The following is a 27835-nucleotide window of genomic DNA, read 5'->3' as shown; positions in this document are numbered from 1 at the left end:
TAGTGGTGAGCCCTTCTTAGGAGGAGGCGGTAGATGTTTCAGCTGGATGATAGACTAGTGGTGAGCCCTTCTTAGGAGGAGGCGGTAGATGTTTCAGCTGGATGATAGACTTAGTGGTGAGCCCTTCTTAGGAGGAGGCGATAGATGTTTCAACCGGATGATAGACTAAGTGGTGAGCCCTTCTTAGGGGGAGGCGGTAGATGTATCAACTGGATGATAGTAGTTCGTACTGAAAGTGACGACAACGTCACCCCTCTTTTATCACTAACTGTCCATAGAAAATATCTCTCTCTCTCTCTCTCTCTCTCTCTCTCTCTCTCTCTCTCTCTCTCTCTCCCTCCCTCTCCCTCTCTCCCCTTCATTCCACCTCCATTCTCCTTTCTCTCATCTGTAAGATATCCGACATACCAACAAGCATTGTACTGGTTTCTAAGGTCAATCGTGCACCAAGCCACCATGAAACACAAAGCTTCAAGATCACTGATCGCAAATTATCACTTATTTTATTGTACACATAAATAGACGAAAACCTTGGCATTCACTATGGCCATCATCTGCTCAATTTAACATCGCAGTCTACTAAATTCACCACTCGAAAGAAATCAGTATTAACATCTCAGCCAATCCTTCCTGAGAAACAACAGTGGACAAATCCCAGACCTAGCGAGCTAAGGCAGATCAGTGTCGCGTTGCTCAATGCAACATATTCACCATGCCCCCTGATCTAATTATCCAGGTAATTACTTCGCATTAGACTTGTTGCTGTGTGATCCGTGAAAGAGTGATTTGTAGTGGGTCAGGTATTGAACGGTGGAAACAGGGGGACAACAGGTGCGTTCTTAGCGAGAGCTCCGCCCCGAGGGTACATCCCCGAGGGTAGCGTTAAGTTTGGGGATAGGGGATGAAGATGGGGATGAGTGATGTTACAGGGAGACGGTCCACGGTCTAGAGCCCATTTTCAGTCTAGGTCTGTAATTAGTGCCATGATTGAAATTAAGACATTCAATTCCAGCAATATGACGGCAGTCTGTATATCGTCGAGTCTGGACCAGACAATCCAGTGATCCACAGTATCGATCCACGCAACTGGGATAGATAACATGCTATCAACTAAGATACCGTGCCTGTCCACCCGATTCCGTTAGTCACCCCGAACGACAAGCATGGGTTACTGGAGAAACATAACGAATTCAGCTGATCTAAGTTACAGAATAATTCCCGCCCACCCTCACATACCCGTTAATGTGCCCCCCCACACTCACACTTCCCTTCATTGATCTATCCACCCTTACATACCCTTCTATTTCCTCCACACCCTCACATACCCTTCTATTTCCTCCACACCCTCGCATATCCTTCTATGTCCTCCCCACAATCACATACCCTTCTATGTCCTCCCCACCCTCACATACCCTTCTATGTCCTCCCCACCATCACATGCCCTTCTATGTCCTCCCCACCATCACATGCCCTTCTATGTCCTCCCCACCCTCACATGCCCTTCTATGTCCTCCCCACCATCACATACCCTTCTATGTCCTCCCCACCATCACATGCCCTTCTATGTCCTCCCCACCATCACATCCCCTTCTATGTCCTCCCCACCATCACATGCCCTTTTATGGCCTCCCCACTTCACGTTCCCTTCTATGTCCTCCCCGACCCCACATACCCTTCTATACTCTTCCCACCCCCATATACCCTTCTATTCCCCTTCCCACCCTCACATACCCTTCTATGTCCTCCCCACCCCCACATACCCTTCTATGTCCTCCCCATCCCCACATACCCTTCTATGTCCTCCCCACCCTCACATACCCTTCTATGTCCTCCCCACCCCCACATACACTTCTATGTCCTCCCCACCCCCACATACCCTTCTATGTCCTCCCCACCCCCACATACCCTTCTATGTCCTCCCCACTCCACGTTCCCTTCTATGTCCTCCCCACCCCCACATACACTTCTATGTCCTCCCCACTCCACGTTCCCTTCTATGTCCTCCCCACCCCCACATACACTTCTATGTCCTCCCCACTCCACGTTCCCTTCTATGTCCTGCCCGACCCCACATACCCTTCTATGTCCTCCCCACCCCCACATACACGTCTATGTCCTCCCCACTCCACATACCCTTCTATGTCCTCCCCACTCCACGTTCCCTTCTATGTCCTCCCCACCCCCACATACACTTCTATGTCCTCCCCACTCCACGTTCCCTTCTATGTCCTCCCAACTCCACGTTCCCTTCTATGTCCTCCCCACCCTCACATACCCTTCTATGTCCTCCCCACCCTCACATGCCCTTCTATGTCCTCCCCACCCTCACATGCCCTTCTATGCCCTTTCCACCCTCATGTTCCCTGCCATCATCACCCGTTGCTGATACTGGCCTTGGCTGCAATAATATCCCCAGGCATCAATGTGAAGCAAGTCCCCTTACCCGAAAGCACCCAACTCTACAGGTAATGTCATCCTCTCATTTAGATAAGGTCTCTTCCTCTTATGTACAATTATTGTCAAACTCTGACCACCCGCTTTGTTAAATCAAAACCCAAATATTTGTCTACTTTACATGTATATGACTCATTTTTAAAACATCATTAACGTCTTTGGGTCCATCGGTTTTATTGGTAGAACATAAAAGCTAGGCTATTTAGTATTTTCACAGTAACGAGTCGTTTGTACAGGAAAATTGCAGCGACTGGAGGCTTGACTGTAGGTTTTGTCAATATCTGGAAGTATCTTTTTCTAATTTATCCAAGATGAAGCATTCAGGCAAATTAAAATAAATTTTAACTTTTTTAAAAGTAAATTTTCTTTAAGCTCCGGTCGTTCGTGTCCATAACACGAAAGAAAGAGTCACCAGATATATCTGCCAACAGCCACTCTGATCCCTTTCAACATGCTGAAGACCGTGTTGTTTCAGCTTCTTCTATCCTTGATCGGCCAAATAGTGTGTCCCACTGACAATTCCCTTAAGGCAGTGTCTTTCCTTCTGTATTATAGATAACACACATACAAGCCTACATTCGACAATAGGACACTATCAGATTTACGCCATAGCCTACGGTAACCTGGTGACTAAGGTCTTCAGGCAGATTACTAACAATGGCATGATCCACTCGGCACCGTCGTGGATCCATGTTACTTCTAATCCAGAACACCAACGGTCGGATCAGAGATGAAATACTACAGAAGTCAAGAGGGTATAAATATTTTGATTTTTACTTCACAGTATGTTATGTTCGCGAGCGCTCATTGCATTTGACCGTGGCTGCTGACCCGCGAAAAGACCACTAGGGTCAAAGATACGAGGACTGGCTTTTATGTTAAATCGGGTTAGTAGAGGACAGTTATGTATGTAGGGACACACGGGATTGACTTGGGGGAATTGCATCATGCTTGTGATCACTATTATAACAGAGCCATGTAGTGCTGATGTTTGTATGATGTATACATATAAATACAAATATACACGATGCAAGGAGGGAAACTATTGGGAAAGTGTACACGTGAAAATTGGACTTAACCAAAAATATTACAAACGTTATCAAAACGCTACAAGGATGAAACAGTCGCCGAAGTACTCAAACGTACATTACTTAACTATGCTATCCGTATCAAATATATATTTGATAACCATTTCACCAGGGAGTCAATATAAATGTTATATTAACTCCCTGGTGAAATACTACAATGCAAACGCCAGTAAATATTAATTTTCATATAAACTGCTGGGCAAAAGAAAGTATACGTTTGAAACTTGAAATGGAACAAAAAATTACAAACGTTATGAAAACGTTACTAGGCTGAAACACGGCAAACACAACTATGACACCCGTATCAAATACCGTGATCACCATCAAATAGCCATTTCTTGTTTGTATCAATTTAATTATATTTAAAAATGGGTGTATACTTTCTTTTGTCTGGTTGTTTAGTCACAGATATATTAAATGTGTGTCATATCCTGATATCGAATATAAGGTGAGATGAAATGGGGTTTAACGTCGCGTCCAAGATTATTGCACTTATTTAGCGACGTGCATGTACGTGTGTGTGTTTGTGTGGCTGCTTGAACTAGTGCTAGCTCACTGAGATACCATGCCGCAGTTAAACATGAATACCCCACTCAGACACAGTATACTGACTCCGAGCCGACCAGTCCTTGTTTTAGCCCCTTAATGCCGAGCGCCAGACAGGGTAACAACAAGTACCATCTTTTAACGTGTTTTGGTATGACGCGGCCGGGGATCGAACCCCGGACCTTCCGCTCCCCGGGCGGACGCTCTACCACTAGACCACGGAGGCGGTCATATCGAATATAAAGGCTATTAAAGTAACGAAAGGGAGTTGATATAAATGTTTTATGAACTCCCTGGTAAAAAAATACAATGCATACACCAGTAAAAAATAATGTTTATATAAACTTCGGGGTCAGAGAAAGTATACGTCTGAAAACTGGATTTGACCAAAACATGATAGACGTTATGAAAACGTAACTAAGCTGAAAACAGTCGCCGAAACACAGCAAACTGAAGTCCAAAACACAACTATGACGCCGTATCTAATACATCACCATCAAATAACCAGTTCTTATTTTTTTCATTTTTAGCCACCATTAAACACGGGTGTGTATACTGTCTTTGGTCACAAACATGTTTGTATTAAAAGTGTGTATTATTCTGATATCGAATGTGAATGCAAATTTATTAATTTAAATAACAGCAGGGAGTCAAAATAATTGCTATATGAAGTCTCTTGAAAAAAATAAAAAATAATTTTCATAAATACACCCTGTTAATTCGGAAGGTACACAAATACCCATTTATCTGTAGACATACAATCAGTTGACTGGAGGCGTGGTCCAAGATCCAGTGTTCGTAAGACGAATATATATTTCTATTTTATAAACTGGATATTCATGTGTACCGACGTTCACATTCAACTCCTGAAAGACTCCTGATGAATGATTGAAACTTGGGCCATTTATATTAAATCCTTGTTTATGTATACACCAGCGCATATAGACGCATATGCACAAAATAGGCGTAAGACCAGAGACATTGTATCTTCTAAGTCATACGCTATGCTTTGCATTTGACGTTTCAGATCGCCTAATCACTGGACATGGTTGTGTATGTGACAATCCACCATTACAAACCGTACAAGAATCTTCTCAACGAACGTTGAACGTCTTAACAGCTAAGCACAGATTTTCGACGGAGTCATGCAATCCCAAACGGTGTAGCTCGGTATCTGTCGCGTCGTAGTGTAAAGACGTGCAAGTTGGACTATCTTATACTGGACTGTCATAGTTTATTCATATATATTGTCATATATAGCATCTGATTTCTTGCTGTTTGGTTTTACAACGCACCGCTCGTGGCGGGGGCTAACTATGGCGTGGATCTCTCCGTTGATGTTCAAGAACATCTTTCATCTCAAGCAGCCATGTTTGAAGACATGACAAATTTTAGTGATCAATAAAAACGTGTAGCACAAAAGATGTCTTTGTATTCTTGTTTTGAAATAAAACCCGCTGTGAAAGCAGACGACATATAATCCAATTCATCCCCACGGCGTTTATGAAACGTAAGAGTTGTAACAATTACGTTGTTAATGTACAGATTGTTTAACTACACTATCAAACAGGGAAGTGGGGATGCTTGGCATTGTCGACTCAAGACCATAATGAAATATTTCAAATATTTTATTACATTCATGTCAGAGTGTAAGACTGTACATGATTCCAACTGATTCTAGAAACAAACTTGGTGCCGTTTGGTTCAGAGGATAGGGATGAGGGTAGAGGATAGGGATGCGTGTGTGTTTGGGGGATGGGGAAGAATAGCGGAGGTTGGGTGTTGTGGAGGGCGTGGGGGTTGGGAGGCGGGGGAGGTAGTTACAGAGTTGTAAAAAGAACCACCCGCAATCTATCTTAGAAGGTGGCCGTTTTTACTGGGAGCCGACAGTCGCATCAAGCCTAATATTATTCTGTTATGAATCATGTATTATGAGGTAGTCTTGTTTGAAACCTCGTCACGCGCTAGTACAACACAGACGAGAGTTGGACGATACAGGGGACGTCATTCATGTCTCAGTGACGCCAAGAGCAGCTGCCATGATGCTCCTCTCCACGGGTTCCGGTGTAAACATCGGGATGACGTCCAAGGGCTTCGGTAGACAGACCAATCGAGCTATGAATAATAACTTCATATCACACGCCATAGGTGCGGTGATTACAGTTCGTCAGACAGTGTGTCTTTTCATTCCCTGACCTTGGGTTACCCATTACATGTATTCCTTAATATACACTCACGCCACGCCCCAATTAAGGTAAACTGCGACTATGTATGCAAAGTAGTTGTCTAACTTCAAACGGTTGTGAATCTTTTCATGGCATTCACTCGGGTGGATTGTGCAGTGTTCGAGACGCTCCTGCAACTCCTAAAAAAAGTAATGGTCAATTATATGGGATGGGCGGGACCGCAAACTGAATGAGATTCAAATGAAAGAACTTTAATGCGAATGTGGTGTATCCTAACTTCGGATGGCATTTACCTCCCTTGATTTGCTGCAGAATTTCAATCGCCTAGCTTTTTAAAGAATAATTCATTTGAAAAACGATTTCCAATTCCTAATGAAATCGGAGTTCATAGAGTCCTGAATCTGCCCAGTTCGTTTCAGTTTAACCGATGGCGACGGATGACGTCTGGCAGGCACGCGCGCGTTAATCACGAAGTCCTTTTGAAGTGTCCGCCCAGTGATGGTCATCCAGAGATGGACAGGTCAACAAATCGCCGTGTTTCATCTCTCGGACACATGCGGGTGTGTAATTGGATTCACTTACATTAATGGCTTATCAGCAACACGATCCAACCATTCGGTTTGTCTAGTCGCCATGATACGGCATGCATGCGACAATGACCGCTTTACTATGCTGTGATGGTAACCCGGACGAAGCTGCTGGCGATGGCGACCCCCCAACAACATCCTCTCCATCCATTGGCATCAATGATCATATTTGTTTTGTTATAATTTTATACCCTACTCTCGAGTCCAATCGCCGTTGGCGTGGATAAGAATTGGCTGTGACAACCATGAATATAAAATTCAATGGAATAATCACGCTCGGGTTATATGCGCATGTCCTTTGACCCTGAGGTCATGACTCGCTGTAAATCCAGCGTTAATCCAAAAGCCATGTTGATCATGTTCTGCAGTGTAATCGAATCATAAAGAGATTAAACAGCCCCGTCTCTCCAGTGATGCTATGCCCCCGAAAACTTTGTCAATTTATGGTCATAATTTCTTCACTGTTCTATGGGTCTTGGTAATGGCGGCGGCGAAACACAAAGGCTCCATTAGTATCCGGGGATTAAAGGTCAACTGTCATCCCCTTTGGCTTCATTGTTAGATAGTCACGCAAATATTTTCTGTTTGGTTATGATGGTATGGAATTAAGATCGTCTCCAGAAACAATTTATGGATCTGGCTGAGATTAAGAAAGCCAAGCCCACCAGACGACGCGCGACATTGGGCAGAAACAGGAAAGTAAACAAACCCGATACAAATTCGCAAGCGCAAAAACAAGATGGAGGAAGGTTCATTTGAAAGCGTCATATAAATAGTGAGTGATTGAGTGACTTGTGTTTAACGCCGCTTTTAACAGTATTACAGTTATATCGCGGCGTGTCAGCTTAATGTGGGAGGAAAGCCAGAAGTGATGCAGGTCTCAGACGTTTATCACTTCGGTGAAACCCACGAGCACGGGTATAGTGCTGACAAACCTAGAAACATAATCGGGGCGAACCGGGATTCGAACCCACAATCATAGGTTTCTGGCGTGTCCACGGGACGCAACTCTGCACAGCGAATCGCGGCGCCTTAGACGACTGGGCCACCCGTGCCCCCACATATACAAAGCCAACTACAAACTCATGAAAACGAAGCAGAAATAAAACATGAAAGAAAAACGAATTAATAACAAAATACAAAAGTAAAAAAATCCAGTGAAATTACCACATACAGACCAGTCTGTATTCATCTAACTTGAAAACGATTTTGTAGTAGATTTTATATTGTATTATTTGTCCAACGGATTATATTGTATGTCATTTTCACACTCACATCCATTGCATGCCAGAAACTTGGGTTCGAATCCCGGTTCGCCCCGATTATGTTTCTAGGTTTATCAGCACCGTACCCGTGCTTGTGGGTTTCAGCAAAGTGTAAACGTCTGAGACCTGCATCACTTCAGACTTAGCATTCACATTAGGCTGACATGGCGTGATATAACCGGAATACTTGTCAAAGCGGTATAAAACTCGATCATTCACTCATGTTCAAACACTGATCGTAGCTCCGCTTGGCAGTTGAATCCAACAGGAAAATGTAGAAATAAACTGATTACAAAGGTCAGTCACTCCCCCAAAATATGATTATTGAAGTAGAATCAAACATGTTTAAAACTGCGACGAGTTCTGCGTGCAGACAATTTACCCAAATAAATCTTGCTCAAAAGTTGATTGACCAGGGTTACAACATTAAAGGGCCCAGGAAAGCTTTCAAAAAGATTTGTGATAGACATGTGGAGGACATTTCCAAATTTGTCGCAAAAGTGACAAAAATGATTTCAGATGCAATTCCCTATTTTGACTTCTATGTTCTCGTGTTTTTAGGTGAACAACTGACTTGCCCTTGCATGTGTTTGTGACGGATGCGGCCACATTTTCGCAAACACCTGATATCATCACTATTTGATTGTGATTTATATCAACTCTGCTTTGAGCAGATGTCTCTTATAATTCTGGAAAGGGTTTTCCCGTTGGATATATTGTTCATATGTCTAACCAATTCCCAATTACGAAATATATTTGATTCTCGGTTACATATAAGTGACGCTACTGTCTACATGTAATTGTTGAAGCGTAGTCACAAACATGTTTGTCAATATTGCTATTATTTAAAGATTTAAATCTTATTTGTTTTTAAATTAACCCCCATTTTTTTCTCTGAACCAGGTGCGTCCAAATCCTCTGTTAACTACATGGTAGCACATAATGTCAATCCTCAACAGGGCTAGATCATCCTAAATCCATGTATTTACCAACTTAGTCGTGTATTTACCAACTTAGTCGACTGAGCGCTCCGAAACAGCCCACACAGTGAAAAGCTGTTTAGTGCATACAATACTTCAAAGGCTCCAGGAGGTCGTTGTGCGCATGACCGCGCAGCAATTTACGGGTCACGTGATATTTTTGTGGTTGAGAAAACACGTAATAGGATTAGTTCTTATAAAAAAATGTCCTTAAATTCCAACAAATATTTTAAAGCTGTAATTTTCTATATGTGGAATCGAAAATTGAAGCATTCATTTTTTGGCACATTTCGAAAATTTACAATTTCATGTCGTTAGGCGCGTAAACAATCGTTGAATATTCATGGCCACCATTTGAATGGCGTTATCTACTTAAGGTGATTAAATATACACATTTATACGCTTCTATACATCGTCTATTTCATCATCACTTCACTGTGAAGAAGGTTCAACTTTTTTTCTACGTAAATATGTACTTATTATTTGAAAGATAACTGTATGTAAACACATACACTGTAGTTATTGCATTTGCGAAGGGCAAAAAAACGTTACATTCTAACCGCACGCATTTATGACACACGCTATACAGGCTTAATATAAACGTTATATCCAGGCCTTACAATGTCTGTGTATGACTCAAACTAAGCGTTCAAAGCGTTGTGTAGTTAAGTACAAATTTGACTATAAAACATCTTCCTCGTGTAGGTCGATTGTTGTTATCTGGTTCTGCTTGAGAGATACGCGCGTTTCTAATATTGTAAAGGGAATGGGTAAAACCTCTCACAAAACAAACGACTGACCATTTGCTCTAGGAAAGTTTAAAATAATTAGCTACAGCACATTAAGGTAATGCTAAGTACAATCTCTTTCTCTTTTAATTAAATTGCCAGGCGAAAGAAAGACACTTGAAAATTGGATTTGACCAAAACATTACAAACGTTACCGTCATAAAACTGTTACTAGGCTGAAAACAGTCGCCGAAACACTGCAATCTCAAGGTCCAAAACACAACAATGATACCCGTATCAAATTCATCACCATCCGATTACCATTTTTTTTTTTTTTTTCAGCCACCATCAAACATGGGTGTATGCTTTCTTTTGACCTGCTGTTTATTCACAACACTTCCATCATGGAGGTCGAGTCTTCTGTTTCTTCTACATCTCGTTTCCAGTATTGTGGAGAAAGGGTAAAAATCGTTCACATGAAACCCGCCATAACACAAATAATTGCTAATTGCAAAAGGAAATATAATTCCCTACAGTTTATCAAGTTAGGCGCCTCTGAGGACATTCTACTTCTTTTTAATTATGTTGATATTAATTTGATATATTTTTTTTCATTTTGTACCCAGCTTTTTCAACAAAATTAGCCCCGTGGCCGATATATTTAACAATATGTTGATGTGTTTTTTTTGGTTTTTAAAACAAAAGTGACCACTTATAGTATTGTGGGTCCGTTAAAAAACGATTTGGGAAACTAGGCCAAAGGGATAATTTCCTGCCCACTATGACGACTAGTGACTTGAAACAATTTGTTTACGCATACATTTATAAATGTAATGTTGTATGTTCCAAATCACGCACAGTAAAGTGGGTAAAACATACTGAATGCACTGAAATTATTCGCCCAGTCAATGGCTCAGAGTGCACTCGAATTTCAGTAACATGTCCCCCGGGAGAAAAAGAGTGTTATACTCGATTCCATTCCAGTGTGAAACATTTGGTCGACGGATCCTTATCCTAAATAATTAAAAAAACCATAGATGACTCCTTTGGCCTTCGTATGGCAGGTGTGTTGACCAACATACTGCTGAACATGAGTGTAAACCGCCGCTAGACAAGACATATGTTTGTATCCCTTGTGTTTACGTGCTAAGGGTCAGGTGGAGGATCATTAAATATTCTATATAATAACCATACTTCAAAAATATGCCTCGAGGCAAATACTGAAATCAATGAAAATCTGACTAATCACCATCTGCACTGTCCAGTACATAAAAGCTGTCATCACTCGACAGCAATTGACCCTAAAATGCCATCTCTTGACCACTTTGAAAAGTACCTCTCACCCCTCCCATCTTCTCCTTCAACCCCCCATCCCACAACTCCATCCAACCCACCCCTACCCCATCCCCCGCCCTCCACATACCGCTCCATTCCTTCTACTTCAACCAAAATGCACCGAAAAACATGACTACAATATTCGGTCACGATATGACGTAGAGTTGGTGTAGTGGTTGAAGCGCTTACTCGTCACTGCGAAGACACAGGTTTGATTCTCAGTCTGTTAACCCTCCGCTCATATACACCCAATATCTTCCCCGCCCCCGTCCCGTCTACATTCCCCGCAGCCGCTGCCTCTGTTCCGCGTCTTCCAACTTAAAGAACATTATGATAGCTTTTTTCGGCACGACTGTGTCAGTTTGGTAGTCAGGCGGTAAATGCGTTCTATCGTCACACCGAAAACCTGAGTTTGGATCCCCACATGCGACCAGTGGTTACATTGTTTTAATATTGTTATAATCGGACAAAAAACATTCTCACTCACTCACTCACTCACTCACTCACTCACTCACTCACTCAAGAATGGTGACATGGTTTCAGGAAACATCACTAAACCAGACAAGAAACCTCCGGATTAACGATATTCGAATATTTATAGAAATATTATTAGTCTCTGCAAGGCGAGCAGGTGTGGCCTAGTGGTTACAGCGTTCAACTGTCTTCTCCGCACTTAAATGGCGGACGAGGCTCGAGCTGATGCCGCGCCGGTTCGATCCCTACTTAGTGCTGTTTGTTAAGTAGTGTTTTGATGTTCTCTGAAAAACTGTAGATACACCTTTAAACAATACTCACTCACTCAACACCATCTTCTGTCACCCACAGTGTACAATATCCCCATAATGTATTACTAGATATATACCCTGGATACTCGAGGATGAGTCAGACTAACATGGTGGCCAGGCTGGCGCAAGAATCTCATATGGCGTAAGGCGGGATACTTCGGAAAGTTTTTTGTTGCCGCACGGCGGTCTATAAAAAATCGAGTCTTTGACCAGACAATTCAATGATTGTCATCGTAAGCATCGATCTATTCAATTGGATACGATGACATGAATCAACCAAGTCAACGAGCCTGACCAAACTATCCCGTTCGTCGCCTCTTGCGACAAGCATAGTCACCTCCTACGATACGAGTTGTTGAAGACCAATTCTAAACCGGATCTTCACGGGGGTACTTTGGAATGAATCTACTCATACGGCCGGGGTATCACCACACACAAAGACAGCCAGACACCGAAATGAGTTCTATGTTGCTCAGCATTCATATACTTATATAACTGTCCATATATGTCAAATGTATTTCTAGTGAGTGCGTTACGATATTTTTAGATAGATGTTCGTTAGTAAGTGAATACAAAAACAATGTTTCATCTGATACAGCTGCTATGTAACAATTGTTCAACAACAAAATTAAAAAGTTTAATGGAAACATAAAAAAGTAGTTTTTAATAAAATATATTTTTGAATACTTATGTAACGAACCACCTGCCAATAAACTGATATTGACTGTATCATGTAGAAGTCGTTGACAGTTGCTTCAAGTAGCGCCTCCTACAAGGAAGATAATTGGGCGGAGACTCCTTCAGAAGGGTTATCTCCCCTATTAATACCTTTCCTCTGAACAACGCAGGAAGGAATGCGCGAGAACCACAAAACCGTGAACTGCTTACGCAGAACACGTTGGCGCCCGTACCATGTAAGGGGGAAAGCAGAGAGAAGGGGGTGAACCTTAACTCTACCCCCCTTAGTTCACCTGCGGAGGTAAAGCGTTAAGGGTCAATGATGTAAATGATATTTGAGAAATCGTCTTCCTACATTGAAGTAAGCAAGTAAGACGTGGTAAACTTTGCTCTTCGGAATCCCAGGATGGAATTTGTGGTGTTCAGATGAAAGGGATCAAACGTTCCATATTAAAAATGTGCACATAATAACACTGCCTAATAGCATTGCTGCTCATTTTTGACAGTGGGTGTGTGGTATTCATTGCCTTAATTGCTGAGATTAGCTAGGTAAGCAATGTCCTCGGATTAAGCTAGATTACATTGGGGACAGGAGTCATTATTTAGCCAGCATGGGTTGGTTGCTATCTGAGTTCTTGTCAACATGTTCATGCAGAGGGAATATTAAAACCTTTTACATGCTTTTGCTGTGGGAATTTTAATTTCAGCTCCACAGTTGGTGCGAGATATGTCTGTTGACTGATGTAAGAACAAAGTGTTTGGCCCCCAACCAAATATTTCAACCCTAGTGTGTACGGTGTTCTGAGGGGGTGGTTAGACCTTCCTGGGGGAGGGGGTACCATTGTCGAGGACAAAACGACGAGGGCTTTTAGTACGATGACTTTCAATACGCGAGGTGGGATGTCTGATTTGAATAACAGAAGATGCTACCTGCCACCGATGTTGTGAGGACGAGGCCGTAATTGCTGCCATTGCTGTTCCCCTGGGGCGGCCGGGAATGGAACAGACGGAAACGTGTGGGAACTAATTCCGTAATTGCTTGGAACTGTATTATGAATGCATTGATTGCCCATTCAGTTAGACGGACATGTAATATGGCCATATTTTAATCCAATTTTTGTTTCCATGTTTAAAGTATGCCCCCTGTGGATTTCATGGGATTAGATTAATCAATCATACACGCGTTATTCTTTGGTTCGATACACCTACATTACGTTATTCATGAGTTCGATAAAATATTCCATAAATAGCACAACTTGGACGTGAAATCCGCCGCGCTCTTGATTCTTAGCAATCAATCAACTTGTATTGCGTCTTTCCCTCTCTACAATTACGAATTAATTACGAGGCGGTAGATTGGTTTTACATGAAGACGCTTTTATTTACAAGTAATGCATGATACTCATCTATAGGTGATTTAACTTTAAGGAGAGTCGTTACGGAGGCCACAGGTTCACGCAAAGGTACAACTGCTAGTCTCGATTTCATCTTTGATACAGTGCGCGTGACGGAAGTGGATACGCCAGGGTTGCTGCGGACGTTGTATAGGGGTCGAAGGTGACAGATCATCGCGTGCTAATGGAGAGTGGGGTGGGACGTTTGCCCACATTTTGTAATGTTATCTGGTCGTAGTGATATACCTTGGGTTGTTTTGAAAAGTACTGTAAATAAATACAGACGAAAAGTTTGCTTCGTCATGTCTACTATAGCGGTCTTTCGAAAACGACAAGAAAGGCGAGAGCGGTTTTGGAAAAAAACAAGATGGCGTTTTACATTAAACCGCTACCGGTTTTCAATCTCGGACCACTTCCGATGAAAGAAGGTAAAGAATTACAGTGATATTTCAAGTTAGTGGTAAAAGTAGAGGTGATATATCGGGCGGTGGGGTAGCCTACTGTTTAAAGCGTTCGCTCGTCACGCCGTACTCACTCACTCACTCACTCAGTCACTGATATATCGATTTTTTTCTAATATTTTATACTGCCAATTGTAGCGTGTTGTAAACGCACAGGCTATTCTAACTGGTCGGAGCGCCAGTAGTGACATATAGGTTGTTTGTTTGTTGTTTGCTATATTCCAGCGATATGATAATAAATCCAGCTGTAAATAGTCGTGTCTAGGCCAGACAATCCAGTGATTGATATTGTGAGCAACGATCCACGTCTTCCGGGATGGACATACATGGAACAATTTCATTAAAATCAGATTTAAATGCTCGCGACCGCTACACGTACATGTACATCTGAGGACATTCCATTGGAGGTCACGTCAGAACGACCTTTCGTGAACTTTGACCGACCAATGAAATGACTAACAAGAAGACGACATAACCAATCAAAAAACAGCCTTTTCTAGGTTTACGTCACTAGTTTCAAACTGGCGACTTCCATTTAATCCAGTCAATTTTGAAACTTGAACGAAATAATTTTCTTGATGGCCGAGATTGTATGGCAGTGGAAGTGGAAAGTCCCTTCCACTTCAAGTGTTCATCCCTTTGAAGCGAGAAATAGACGAAGATTTTGACGGAATCAGTCCGTAACTGTCGTTCGGAATACCCCGTGTAAAAGGTTGAATGACTAGAAAACACATTCCGACTGTCGCTTTCCGAATCTGGTAAGCAACGTTTTGATTGGTCGCGTGAAAGGTCATTCTACCGTGACCCGGATTGGGATGTCCTCAGATCATTGTTTAGCGGTAACGAGAACAATGATCTGGTTTTAATGAGATTGGCATATAGAAAAACTGGCATCACCTACCCCATGGGATTTATTGCCATATAACTGAGTTTGAGATAATATGATCGTGATATGATCATTTTATAGGGGCGACTTCGTATGATTAAAAAAAGCGACAAAACCTTTTAATATTCATAAGAGTCGATTGTACGATTCCGACTGTATCGTGAGCATGTGAGGTGAGGTGAGATGAAATGAGGTTTAACGTCGCGTCAAAGATTATTGCACTTATATAGCGACGTGCATCCACGTGTGTGTGGTTGCTTGTACTAGTCCGGACTGATGTCGATTTATAGTGCTAGCACGCTGAGATACCATGCCGCAGTTTAACACGAATGCCCCACTCAAACACAGTATACTGACTCCAAGCCGACCAGTCCTTGTTATAGCCCCTTAATGCCGAGCGCCAGACAGGGTAACAACAAGTACCATCTTTTAACGTCTTTTGGTATGACGCGGCCAGGGAACGAACCCCGGACCTTCCGCTCTCCGGGCGGACGCTCTACCACTAGACCACGGAGGCGGTCGTTGATGAAGGAAGGCCTGTTAACCCAACGTTTTGGTGATCCTTATGTCTTCTCCATATCAACTCAGACGTAAACCGTGTATTGAAATCTTTTGCGGATTTTCTTTTTCCAACTGATCACACCACACAACTGAGCAGTAAAACAACACTCACTCACTCACTCACTCACTCACTCACTCTCACCTGACGCAATATCGTGGCGTAACTCAAACAATTATTGATTCTTTGATGTTCCCTAGTGAAACTGCCCAACCGCAAAAGCACAACTACCTGTGACTGTTCGTGTTCCGGTTCCCGCGAGGGTGTTACACCTGAACTCGAGACCTGAACACTAACCCCGGCCGTGTAGCGCATCGATCACACCTCAATGTCTGTCAGTTCCCACGGCGCATCTCCTCCCCAGAGCTGGACAATCTAATCTGTAACACCAGGACCCGTCTGTGACCATTACGTGTAACACGCAGATACGACCCGTGAAGGTCCCGGTTAGAATAGGTCTTCAGCAACCCATGCTTGAGGTAAGAGGCGACCAACGGGATCAGGTAGTCAGGCTCAAACAACACACACATGCACCGCCACACCCTTCACTGAAAGCTGGTTCCAGTGGTCAAAGTTTCGTCCATCACTTCTTACCACAAACATCCCGATCATCGTTCCCGCCACAGGGTGCTGACCAGGACGAACATCTCGACTCAACAAGATATTGAAAGCGACAAAACCCTTTCCAGGAAATTTCTGCAAAAAACAGACTCGATTGTACGATTCCGACTGAATCACAATCCTGTGTTTATGAATCACTATCAAACAATGATGATATCAGGTGCTACTGGGCCTTTACACAAGATGACGACCTTTCTGCCTCCCGTGTGCGACCATAAAAAATGCCAGGTCGTCCTTGCAGGCTCAAATGAGATAGAATGGTTGCCTGGGTCGTTCCTAGGTGGTACACAGGAGGTTCAGACATCGCCATGGACGCCGTGAATTTTTTAACATGTTCCAAACTGTCGCACAAAGGTCGCCGAGGAGGTTGGTTGCTCAAAGGTGGCTCAAAGGAGGCACAAGCATTGCCGTTGTTGCGGAATGAAGGCACTGTGGTCGCACAATAGTCGCCAGGTAATAGATGCGTTCTGCTGTAAATTTTCTCGTCAATCTGGGCGATGCTTCTGCCTCCCATGTGCCTCCTTTGGGCGACCAACAGCGTGCATTGAATGATGACTGTGGCGACAGCCGTGCCTCCACTCGGCGACCACGGCAACCATTGAGGCACCATGGCAATGCTTCTGCCTTTTTTCTGCCTCCTTTGAGTTACCGGTAGTGCCTCCTCAACCTGCCTATAAAAAGAGCACCTGCAGTGTTTCATTGTGGTTGCAGACGCCGAACAACTCGAGCAGTTACTGCTGAACAACAGCTGGAGCAGTTACATAGAAACATAGATATAGACACTTGGCATAAGCTCCAATTCCGTCTTATATACTCGACACAGAGCAAGAGTCCATCGACGTCTCCCCGTAGGAATTCTAGCGTAGAACATGTTCCCAGAATCCATGCATGTCTTCCCGCGGGGAAAGGTCACCAGGGCCCATTATTCACAAAGCGATCGCATCGCTAAGACGACCATAACTCCCATACGTTAACTTAGACTTACGACAATCGTAGCGCTGGGGATGCTTTGTGGAACGTGGCACAGGACTACTGCTTGTTGTATGAGTCGACCTCTGATGTGTGTCCTGAGTGATGTGATATGTCACTGCATCCCTTGATCATGGTTCTATGTGTACGACATTCATGGATTTATGATTATAACGTTCATAAATACATAACTAGGTTCCACTTTTAGTTTGCGCAGTATTGTTCAGGTATTGTTTTATGCCCCTGAAGCTTCACTAGAGTTACCTGCCCTTGTCCAGTACGAAAATCAGAAAATAAAATGTACGGGTGCGTTGAAAATGACGCTGACGGAAACACGACGAACTACTTCCTTTCCGAAACAGCATCAGAGGATGGAACTGTTCTGAATGTTCAGATTAAAGGCCCGAGTGTGGCTTACGTAATCAATGTTCGTCAGTTGTTTTTTTCATCTTCCTCCGAATACTACACAGTTATGGAGATGGTCCATGTATCGGACTGACGTTCCATCCATCATAGTTAGTCGTGCTATCTGTCTCGCGTTGTCTGGGGAGGCCTCGTAGGGCTTGTACTTCTCGCGTCTGCCATCACCCAGCACCTACTCTGGTCAGTCTTCTCCCACTTGGACAGACGAGGAGAAGAAGCCCCATGTTCCAACTGATATGTGCATCATAGGGTTATCATAACTGATAATAAGCCGTTTGTGGATTCAACTGACTGACCCCGGTTCATCTATACTGACCGTGCGATGGAACACGCGCGTTTCCATTTTGATCCTTTCGGCATGTCCTGCTACCCACATTCGGGCACACTCGGCATATTCCGCCAATATATGAGAGGTGAGGTGAAATGGGGTTTAACGTGCATGCACGTGTGTAAGTATGTGGCTGCTTGTTCTAGTCCAGACTAATGCCGATTATATAGTGATCGCACGCTGAAATACCATGCCGCAGTTTAACATGAATACCCCACTCAGACACAGTATACTGACTTCGAGCCGACCAGTCCTTGTTTAAGAATCTTAATGCCGAGCGCCAGGCAGGGTAACAACAAATACCATCATTTAACGTCTATGATGCGGCCGGGGATCGAACCTCAGGCAATCCGCTCTCCAGGCGGACGCTCTACCACTAGACCACGGAGGCGGTCATCTATATAATACCTCGGGCAGCACTGGAGTAGTAATATATCCTGATTTGACTGTAATTGTAACGCTAGATCCCTCCATGTATAGATCGTATAGCACGAAGGCGGGTATTGAAGCGAGGTATGCTTAACAGAAATAACAAAAATCGTTTTAAATAACTGCTCAAGCGGAAACAATTTGAACACTTACGGATAAAAAGAAACATCCACGAATTTAAAACGCCTGAGCAAAAGAAAGTATACAATTCAAAACTGGATTTGAACCCTCCTTATGTCAGCTATTAGAATGAAATGACAAGCTTTGTTGCACGAGAGAACAGCTACTGAAAGCGGTAGCAAACTCGCTTAAACTTTGGACGTTGTATAGCCGGGTGGTGGTGGTCACTCATTCAGAGTTAGCACTACCCGGCTACAAATGCACATGTATAGCATACTGTCCAAGATAGCACATCCTGGTTACTTGCATGTGCCAAAAACGTCACAACCACATGTTTCATTGATCGGAGGAAATGGCTTCAAAGTGTACATGACAGAAAATGGAAACTGGCCATGACTGAAGTCCAATCACAGAATTCAGTTGCACAATCTAAAAATGTGATATCGGCAAACGGTTAGGGTTAAGATTAGAAAGACTAGGAGGAATCCCAAGCAGGTTTGATATGTACCCAACATTGCGATTCGAGGAACAGATTCATTTAAGCATCAGAACACAGGGGCAAGTTCAGGGCTTGCAACAGGAATCCGACTTTCGACGTCAACGATACGAAACAAGTTGAAAAGTGCGGGTCTGAAATGAAGACGTTCTTCCAGAGAAATGCATCTGACTGTGTGGCACACAGGCACCACAGACACCACAGGCACCACAAACACCACAGACACCAGAGGCACCACAAACACCACAGATACCAGAGGCACCACAAACACCAAAGATACCACAGACACCAGAGGCACAACAGGCACCACAGGCACCGGAAGCACCACAGGTACCACAGACACCACAGGCACCACAAACACCACAGACACTGGAGGCACCACAAACACCACAGATACCAGAGGCACCACAGGCACCAAAGATACAACAGACACCAGAGGCACCACAGACACCACAGGTACCAGAGGCACCACAGGTACCACAGACATCACAGGCACCACAAACACCACAGACACCAGAGGCACCACAAACACCACAGATACCAGAGGCACCACAGGCACCAAAGATACCACAGACACCAGAGGCACCACGGGCACCAAAGATACCACAAGTGGCACATCAGTTGGAGGTCGTCAACTCTGGAGATGAACCATGTTTCCTGAGGAACCGAGGTCCTGTGTATCTCTACAAATGGTAGACACCGTGTTTGGAGACAGCATGGAGAGAGGTACTATGCGGCAGCAGTCAAAGAGCACGAGAGGTTACTGGTGGTAGCATCATGGCCCGAGCTGGTATCACATACGACAACAGGATGGATATGGTTATTGTGTAAAGGAATATGGTTTACAAACATTACAAATTTTTCGTCCAGTTGTCATCCCATTTTCCAAGCGCGAAAGTCAGAACTCGTGTTGCAGTCGACTGTCTGACGCAGCAAGGTGTCAACATTGCCCTGGCCAACCTATTCCCAAAACATGTCACTGATTGAACACCTTTGGGATGTTATGAGCCAAAGTGTTCGCAACCGACAACGTTTCTAGAATTGGGGAGGCCTTATAAGAAGGCTGGCGAAGGATACCACGGAAGACAATCCCGCGTTTGATATCCAGTATGCCCAGAAGATGTCGTGCCTGGATCGATGCCCATGGGGCATGGGCGAGAATTTGAAAAAAAAAAGAGATTAAATTCCACAAGGTCATTTCTGTAGATATCATTTCTGAATACAAGTGTGTGTGTGTGTGGGGGGGGGGGGGGGGGGGGGGGGGTCCTTAAATATCAGTCCTTGTATATATTACAAACGTTCATCAAAACTTTACTGTTCGACTGAAAACAGTAGCCGAAACAATGAAACTTAAGGTCCAAAACACATGGGTGTATATTTTGTTTTGCTCGGAAGTATAGATTGAACCAGGACTGGCCCAGGACGAAAAAAGATCCACAACTGGCTCATGAGGCAAAAGAACCAGAATTGGCGTAGAGACCAGATGCAACCAGAACTGGCTAATCATATAAGACATCTCATATCCAGATTGGAGAGTTGACTGCCAGAAATCATGTATCGTAAAGACAAGCAAGTACGTGGAAGAATTGAATGTCAGAGTGGGTCAAGTACTTTGAAAATGCCGCTTTGTAAAGTCGGCTTATGATCTTGGTGAGTTTATGTTTATTGAAGTATTCCTGATCGGAGAAGGATAGTTTCAAATAAATGTTTTATCTTAGCGTCACGACCAAATTAATTAAGCATGTGAGTAAGTTCGTAACCGAGTAAAAACGCGTTGTTTTCCAGTCATATATTACGTTGGACCTCACATATTGTACCCATTAAAACTATATTCTTTTATAAATCGCACTTTAATAGCCTTGTATTCCGCGCCAAATACAGTTTACACTGTGAAGAAAAATGCGATTAAATACTTAAAATGTGCAACTTTCACCCCACGACAGCCGTTAAGCCCTGGACGAAACATTTCAAAGATGTCTGTTATTATTCAAATTGTCTCAACCAGAAATTTACACAAGCAGGTTGAAATAACTCCCTTGAAAAAAACATGTTACGTCTGCCTGTGTTGACGTCTGCGCCACGTTAATGTGTAGACAGTCGGCACAACGGCCTCGGTATACTTACATCATCTCGCGCTGTGACGTAATCACTCAGGTCGTCTGCTCTGGAACTGTTTGTCTTACTCTGCGTCGAAAATGATACCTTTCCATTTTATTCTGGATGAAGTCAACCGCCAAATAAACACCTTTTTGTGTGGAGGACAAGGATTTTAATGACACGAGTGCTTGAAACATTGGTAAACAATGAACTCTTCGGTTGCCAACTTCTTTCAAACTTTACAAACACAAAGCCTACTTTGGGTCTAGATTAACCATGAGATTATCTGAACTTGCATTGTGCACATGTCTGCACGCAGTCTATGTTTTCAAACTACGATGAAACGATTAATTTGCTTGTCGAAGACAGAATACAGTAATGTTATGGTAATAGTGTTTTGATCAATCGTATGTTCGAATCTGGTGTAGACAAACCACGGACAGAGTAACAGGGGTTCATTGAATTAGTGAGTGAGATTTGTGTGCTGTTTTGAAAATTAGATTTGGCCAAACAAATACAAACGTTATTAGCCTGAAAACAACCACCAGCCCAATCCCCTTGTCTTTTTGGACAATAAAATATGTTTAATAACAGCCACCGTTACACTTCAAAGTTAGGTCTAAAACATAGCTATGATACCCGTATAAAGTACATCAACATTGCATAACCGTTTCTTGTTTCTTTAACCACCATCAAACATGGGCATTTGCTTCTTTTTTTTCTTTTTTCTTATTATTTTCTTTATTGCTGGGATATTGCTAAAAGCGGCGTAAAACCATACTCACTCACTCACTCTTTTTTCCCCCCGGCAGTTAAGGTGTGCACACGAGTTAATACTCGAAGTTGACCATCTGTGTAAGAAGGGAAGTGTCTCCCCGGTCGGGCAGGTGCACTCCGAGTCAGATGATTTAGCAGTGGTAAAATGCACATTTAGAGGCACGGGTTAAACATGTCAGAACGATTCACGCAGATGTTGACGCAGTGTTAAATTAAACATCACCGTCCCGACTTTGGCTGCATCAACCACGAGAACAGTTATTAATGACAATGAATATGTTGCATCATGTAGGTTAAGCTATTGAAAGGAAATTTGATAATATTATCGCTCAAAAATAGTTAAATGTTTCCATAAATTATATTATGACTTTAATGAATAGTTCATGGCATTTTCTTGATAGTTGTAAAAAAAAGTTGTGGTTTTTAGCAAAGCTGTGAGCTTTCAACACTTCCTGGGGTAGCCCTATTTACAAAAGTGGGGTAGCCTTGTGGGTAAAGTGCTTGTCCATCACGCCGAACGCCAGGGTTAAAATGGTTCCAATGTGCGAACCCTATTTCCCGTCACCCTCGCCGCGGTATTGCTGGTATATTTCTAATAGCGGCGTAAAACTTTACTCTCTCGCTTACAAAATTGTTTTGGCAATATTTGGTAATTTTTGGTAATTTTAAACGTATTCACTCGTCACGCCCTGGAACGGGTTGATTTTTCAACCTGTCTACACAGTTTTAAGACAATTCTTAGTGACCCCCCGCCGTAACGTTAGTTGTATATTTCCAAAAGGGGCGTTAAATACCACACTCTTGGTATCAATTTTTAACCTATTATTTTTTTCAATAGATATACAAAAAACACATATATTAAAGGATTTTGTGTTTGTTTATGTGTTTTTTAACGCCGCACTCAGCAATATGACATCTATATGAAGCCGGTCACACCAGACAAGCCAGTGATTGATATTATGAGCACCAATCTACGCAATTGGGATACGAACACATAAATTAACTGAGTCACAATTAAAAATCATCGATACGAAACACTAAAATCTTGCAAGGATATATAATTGTACACACACTTTGGGGGAACAATTACCGAGTCGTTTCCCTCTGTCACTAAAGCGTTCAAGAACAGTATCAGAAACGTGAACTGGATTCAGTATTCGTAATTATTCTTTCTGTGAAAGAAACGCTTGCTCAGGAAGTCCTTAACACCTACTTGTCTGTTACAGACATGCAAAAATGCACGTGTGCACTTTACGCGGGAGTAATCATATCTAATTTAGTCTCGGAAACGTGTTCCTGGTGTGATAATGCACATATTTCTGGGAGACCGATCCCAATGCCAAGGTCACGTTACGTCACAATCAATCAGAACGTTGCACCTCAACGTGTTACGTGTCTCATCACACTCAGTGTTACTCAAAAGCACATACGTCTACGTGTACATAGAGACAAGACCATGGTGCCCTTGAAGAACTCGGTTGAGCAACTTGACCCTGAATTACTAGCAGATAAAGTCAACGGTTGCCTTCTTGAATTTGATTGGTCAGATTGTTTCTACGTGACATAACAACAATCCAGTTTTATATAACAGCTGAAAACTTGTGGTAGCTAGATTCATCATTATCTTTCCTTTCTTCTCACTTTTCGCTGCTTCGGAGAGCGGGATGAGCGGTGGTTCGATAACCGGCCGCGTCATACCAAAAGACGTTGACAATCACATGGTACTTGTTCTTCCCCTGCCTGGCGCTCGGCATTAAGGGACTGGTCGGCTTGGAGTCAGTGTTCTGTGTCTGAGTGGGGTATTCATTTGAAATCTTCATCATGGTATCTCAGTGGGCTAGAACTATAAAACCGGCATTAATCCGGACTATTACACACCTACGCACGCACGCACGCACGAACGCTTACACACACCTCGCTTTTTAGGTACATTTATCTTGAACAAGACTTTAGACCCTATTTCACCTGACCTTAATTCCTTAACAATTCGTTGTCACGGCACTAATGCTATCATCAGGTAACGCTTGACACTAGCTGCAAGACCAGACTAAACACGGGAATTACTGTACAGAGTTCCGTCCCTTAGGCGTGTCAGGATACGTTGAGAGTGAAATCGAATCCTAGATTTTCCTGATTATGATCCTTGATTTGTCGGTACTGCACCCGCTCTCATGGACTTCACAAAGTGGTAAATATATACGACCTACATCACTTTTCGTCCCACATTAAACCGACTACCTGTGGTATAACAAAAATTATGTAGCGGCGCAAACACCCAAATCACTTGACACTTGACAGTTTTACTTTGTCAGCTAGAAGTACTGATGTATTCAAACGCGTAGAGCCACAATACACACACTATCCCTCCTCCACACCAGTACTCAAATGATGAAGTGGTTCTCTTTTAAACTCATCCGCTATACACGTAATTCATGTACACGTAAACCCCGTTAATCCGAACGGTGCTTTTCCAGTGAAATATTCAGGATTAATGAATTTCCGGATAAGGAAACCATGAGTACAGAATATGATTGTTTCTGGAAAAAGATATTGGACATTTCCAACAGTAACCGTCAGAAAGACGATGCTTCCGGATAAACAGGGTCCGGACTACAGAGGTTCCACTGTACACAGGTTTCCATGCAGACAACGATGTAGACAGTATCTGCCGGATGTGACACCCGGTGTTAAAGCATGCAGCTCAATCGGCAGGAGTTCCCCCCTGGCCTGCTGTCGGATCACAGATAACCTTTAGCAGGTGCCCGGAATAAGACTAGCATTTGGAATCGTTGCTACACTGTCAGGATGAATGTACTTTAAAATTGGATTGGGTCGGAAGAGGAATGTGTTTATAGTTTGGTTCATACGTATGTAAACATGAGAGACAGTGATATATACAGACAGCAGAAGATGGGGGATGCATTGGCAACCAAAGAGACAGGTATACCATGTATTCTTTTGAGTGAGTGAGTGAGTTGGGTTTATCGCCGCTTTTAACAGTATTCCAGTTAAATCACGGCTTGTCAGCATAATGTGGGAGGAAAGCCCGAAGTGATGCAGGTCTCAGACGTTTACCACTTCGGTGAAACCCACGAGCACGGGTATGGTACTGACAAACCTAGAAACATAATCGGGGCGAACCGGGATTCGAACCCACAATCATACATTTCTGGCGTATCCAAGGGACGTAACTCTGAACAGCGAATCGCGGCGCCTTAGACGACTGGGCCACCTGTGCCCTCTGTATTCTTTAGATCACTGTAGACAGACAGACATACGGTTACATATCGTGTGACCATCACTTTCACTGGAGAAAGGTACTGCAAATTGTATTTAAAATGTTAACATAACTCCCAAACCAAGAAAACACAATAAGGCTGAATTTGGTTAAAGTTGTTGCGCACAGAAATACAGATTTTTTCCGAAATAAAAGGGGGTGGGGGTGGGGTGGGTGGGTGCGCACCCCCCTTTTTATTTCCACCAAAGACAATAAATAGATCTGTATTGCGCATCCCCCCTTTTCAAAAAAGCTGTATCCGCCCATGACACTACACTTAATCACATCCCTATTCTACTCAAAAGAAGTTACAGAATACCCGATTCCAACATATTACTCGTACTATAGTTAATGATACCATGACAGATCACGAATGCGTTGACTGGTACTTTTACATAAAGAACCGGGGCGGTCGGGTAGCCTAGTGGTTAAAGTGTTCGCTCGTCACGCCGAAGACCCGGGTTCGATTCCCGACATTGGTACAATGTGTGAAGCCCATTTCTGGTGTCCCCCGCCGTGATATTGCTGGTATATTGCTAAAAGCGGCGTAAAACAATATTCACTCACTCACATTAAGAACCGTCTTAAACCTGATGGGCGGTGGGGTAGCCTAGTGGTTAAAGTGTTTGCTTGTCGCGCTGAAGGCTCGGGTTCGATTCCCAACATGGGTACAATGTGTGAAGCCCATGTCTGGTGTGCCCCGGCAGTGATATTGCTGGAATACTGTTAAAAATGGCGTAAAACCTTACTCGCTCACTTAAACAAGGTAAACTTTTTCGGGTCAATCGATTGAGGAACATTTACTTGATTCGAAGTAAGTATGCACGCCTAGCAAGTGCTTCCTGACCAATCATTCATTACTGCAGATAAGAGTGACAGTACTGATATACTACATCGGTACCTACATGCATTGTCACATACACACTGTCTCTCTCTGTCTCGGACTATGCAGAACACAGCTAGCCTCTGACCCCCTTTACATAAATACTTAATGACTACATATCGTCTTTAGTGTGGTACATGAAGAGAAAGGCGTACATGGGTAAAACATAGAGGACGGTAGTTAACGCGCGTTTATTAATATCTCTGCAATATCACGACGGGGCCAACAAAGGGACTCCCACAGACAGACAGACAATAGTTTATTAACGTCTCACTTCTGTACATACATAAAACAGCTTTGTACAACTCGACATAGATAGAATGTACAGAACCATTCAATAGAATTATGAGAGACAAATTATCATAAAATTTATACATAAATTATATAAAAATGATATAGTAAAAAGTTATCCATATAAAAGATGTTTTCTACGATTAAGAATTAAAAAGCAGACTTTGGCAAGTATAAAACACACACTGGAGTCACTGAAAATTAAACAAAGTTTGTCGATATCAGGTATATCTAAAACATTATAAGATTTAGCAATACATTCATTAAAAAGAGTTGCCCTGATATCGTCATATAATACGCAGTGAAACAAAACATGGACCTCGTCTTCTACGCTGTCATTACAGTGAAAACATTTTCTATTGTTGACAGGTACACCTTCGTATCGACCGGTTTCCACTCGAATAGGAGCCACGCCACATCTAAACTTGGCTAGTGCCGATCTATAGTTTCTGGCCATCTTATGTGAAACATAGTATCCTGTCCCATATACTTGTTTGTAACATCGGTACATTCTCAATTTATTAAGCCCATGTTGGGAACTGAACCTAGGACCCCGGTGTAATGAGCGAACGCTTGCACCAGCTGGCTATCACGCCGTCCCTGAACTGGCAAACCATGTTTTAAAGAAAGGGTTATATTATCAATGGATTTCATTTTGTGATGAATATACATTTGGAGATGGTATATTTGCTGATTTTAACGTCCCCTTTCAGCAGCAGATTTGGATATACAGCACTTAATCATATCCTTAAATTAAATCATTTGGAGAGTCGAACCTAGGTCTTCGGCGTGACAAGATCCTTTCCATAATCGTAAGAAAGCTCTTGAGTCGACTCTACGATTTCCCTTATAAGCATGCGTTTATAAATCACTATCAAATAGTGATTATAAGGTGAGTGTATCCTGTCCCACCAGTGGCACCCGTCACAAACACATGCAAAGGCAAGTCAAATATTCACCTGAATCAACAACATGGAAACATAAGGTTCAAGTCAAAATGTGGAACTGCATCGGACACTGACGCGTCAAATTTGGAAATGTTCTCGAAATGTATTCATACGAAGTGAAAAGTTCGAATAATTTACGGGCTTCATATTCCATTTAACAACGTATTTCAACCAATCAGGTTGCAGCACAGGCATGCTCCCATTCGTGTTACTTCTGTCTTGTTTACAACTCCGTGGCCAAGTCA

At 42.9% G+C, this 27835-nt stretch overlaps 1 protein-coding gene across 1 annotated transcript; it reads left to right on the top strand.

Moving 5' to 3' along the window:
* Window positions 1-16736: 16736 nt before the first annotated feature.
* On the top strand, window positions 16737-20014 carry LOC125373235 (protein app1-like). The gene is made up of 3 exons (XM_048384233.1): window positions 16737-16836; window positions 17801-17940; window positions 19505-20014. The coding sequence occupies exons 1-3, from the start codon at window positions 16737-16739 to the stop codon at window positions 20012-20014; spliced, it is 750 nt and encodes a 249-aa protein (XP_048240190.1).
* The last annotated feature ends 7821 nt before the right edge of the window (window positions 20015-27835 follow it).

Source organism: Haliotis rufescens, unplaced genomic scaffold, assembly GCF_023055435.1.
Source record: "Haliotis rufescens isolate VD_foot unplaced genomic scaffold, xgHalRufe1.0.p SCAF_5, whole genome shotgun sequence".
NCBI classification, from domain to species: Eukaryota; Metazoa; Mollusca; class Gastropoda; order Lepetellida; family Haliotidae; genus Haliotis; species Haliotis rufescens.
The sequence above is the reverse complement of the archived record's forward strand: the minus strand, read 5'-3'. Positions and strand labels throughout refer to the sequence as shown.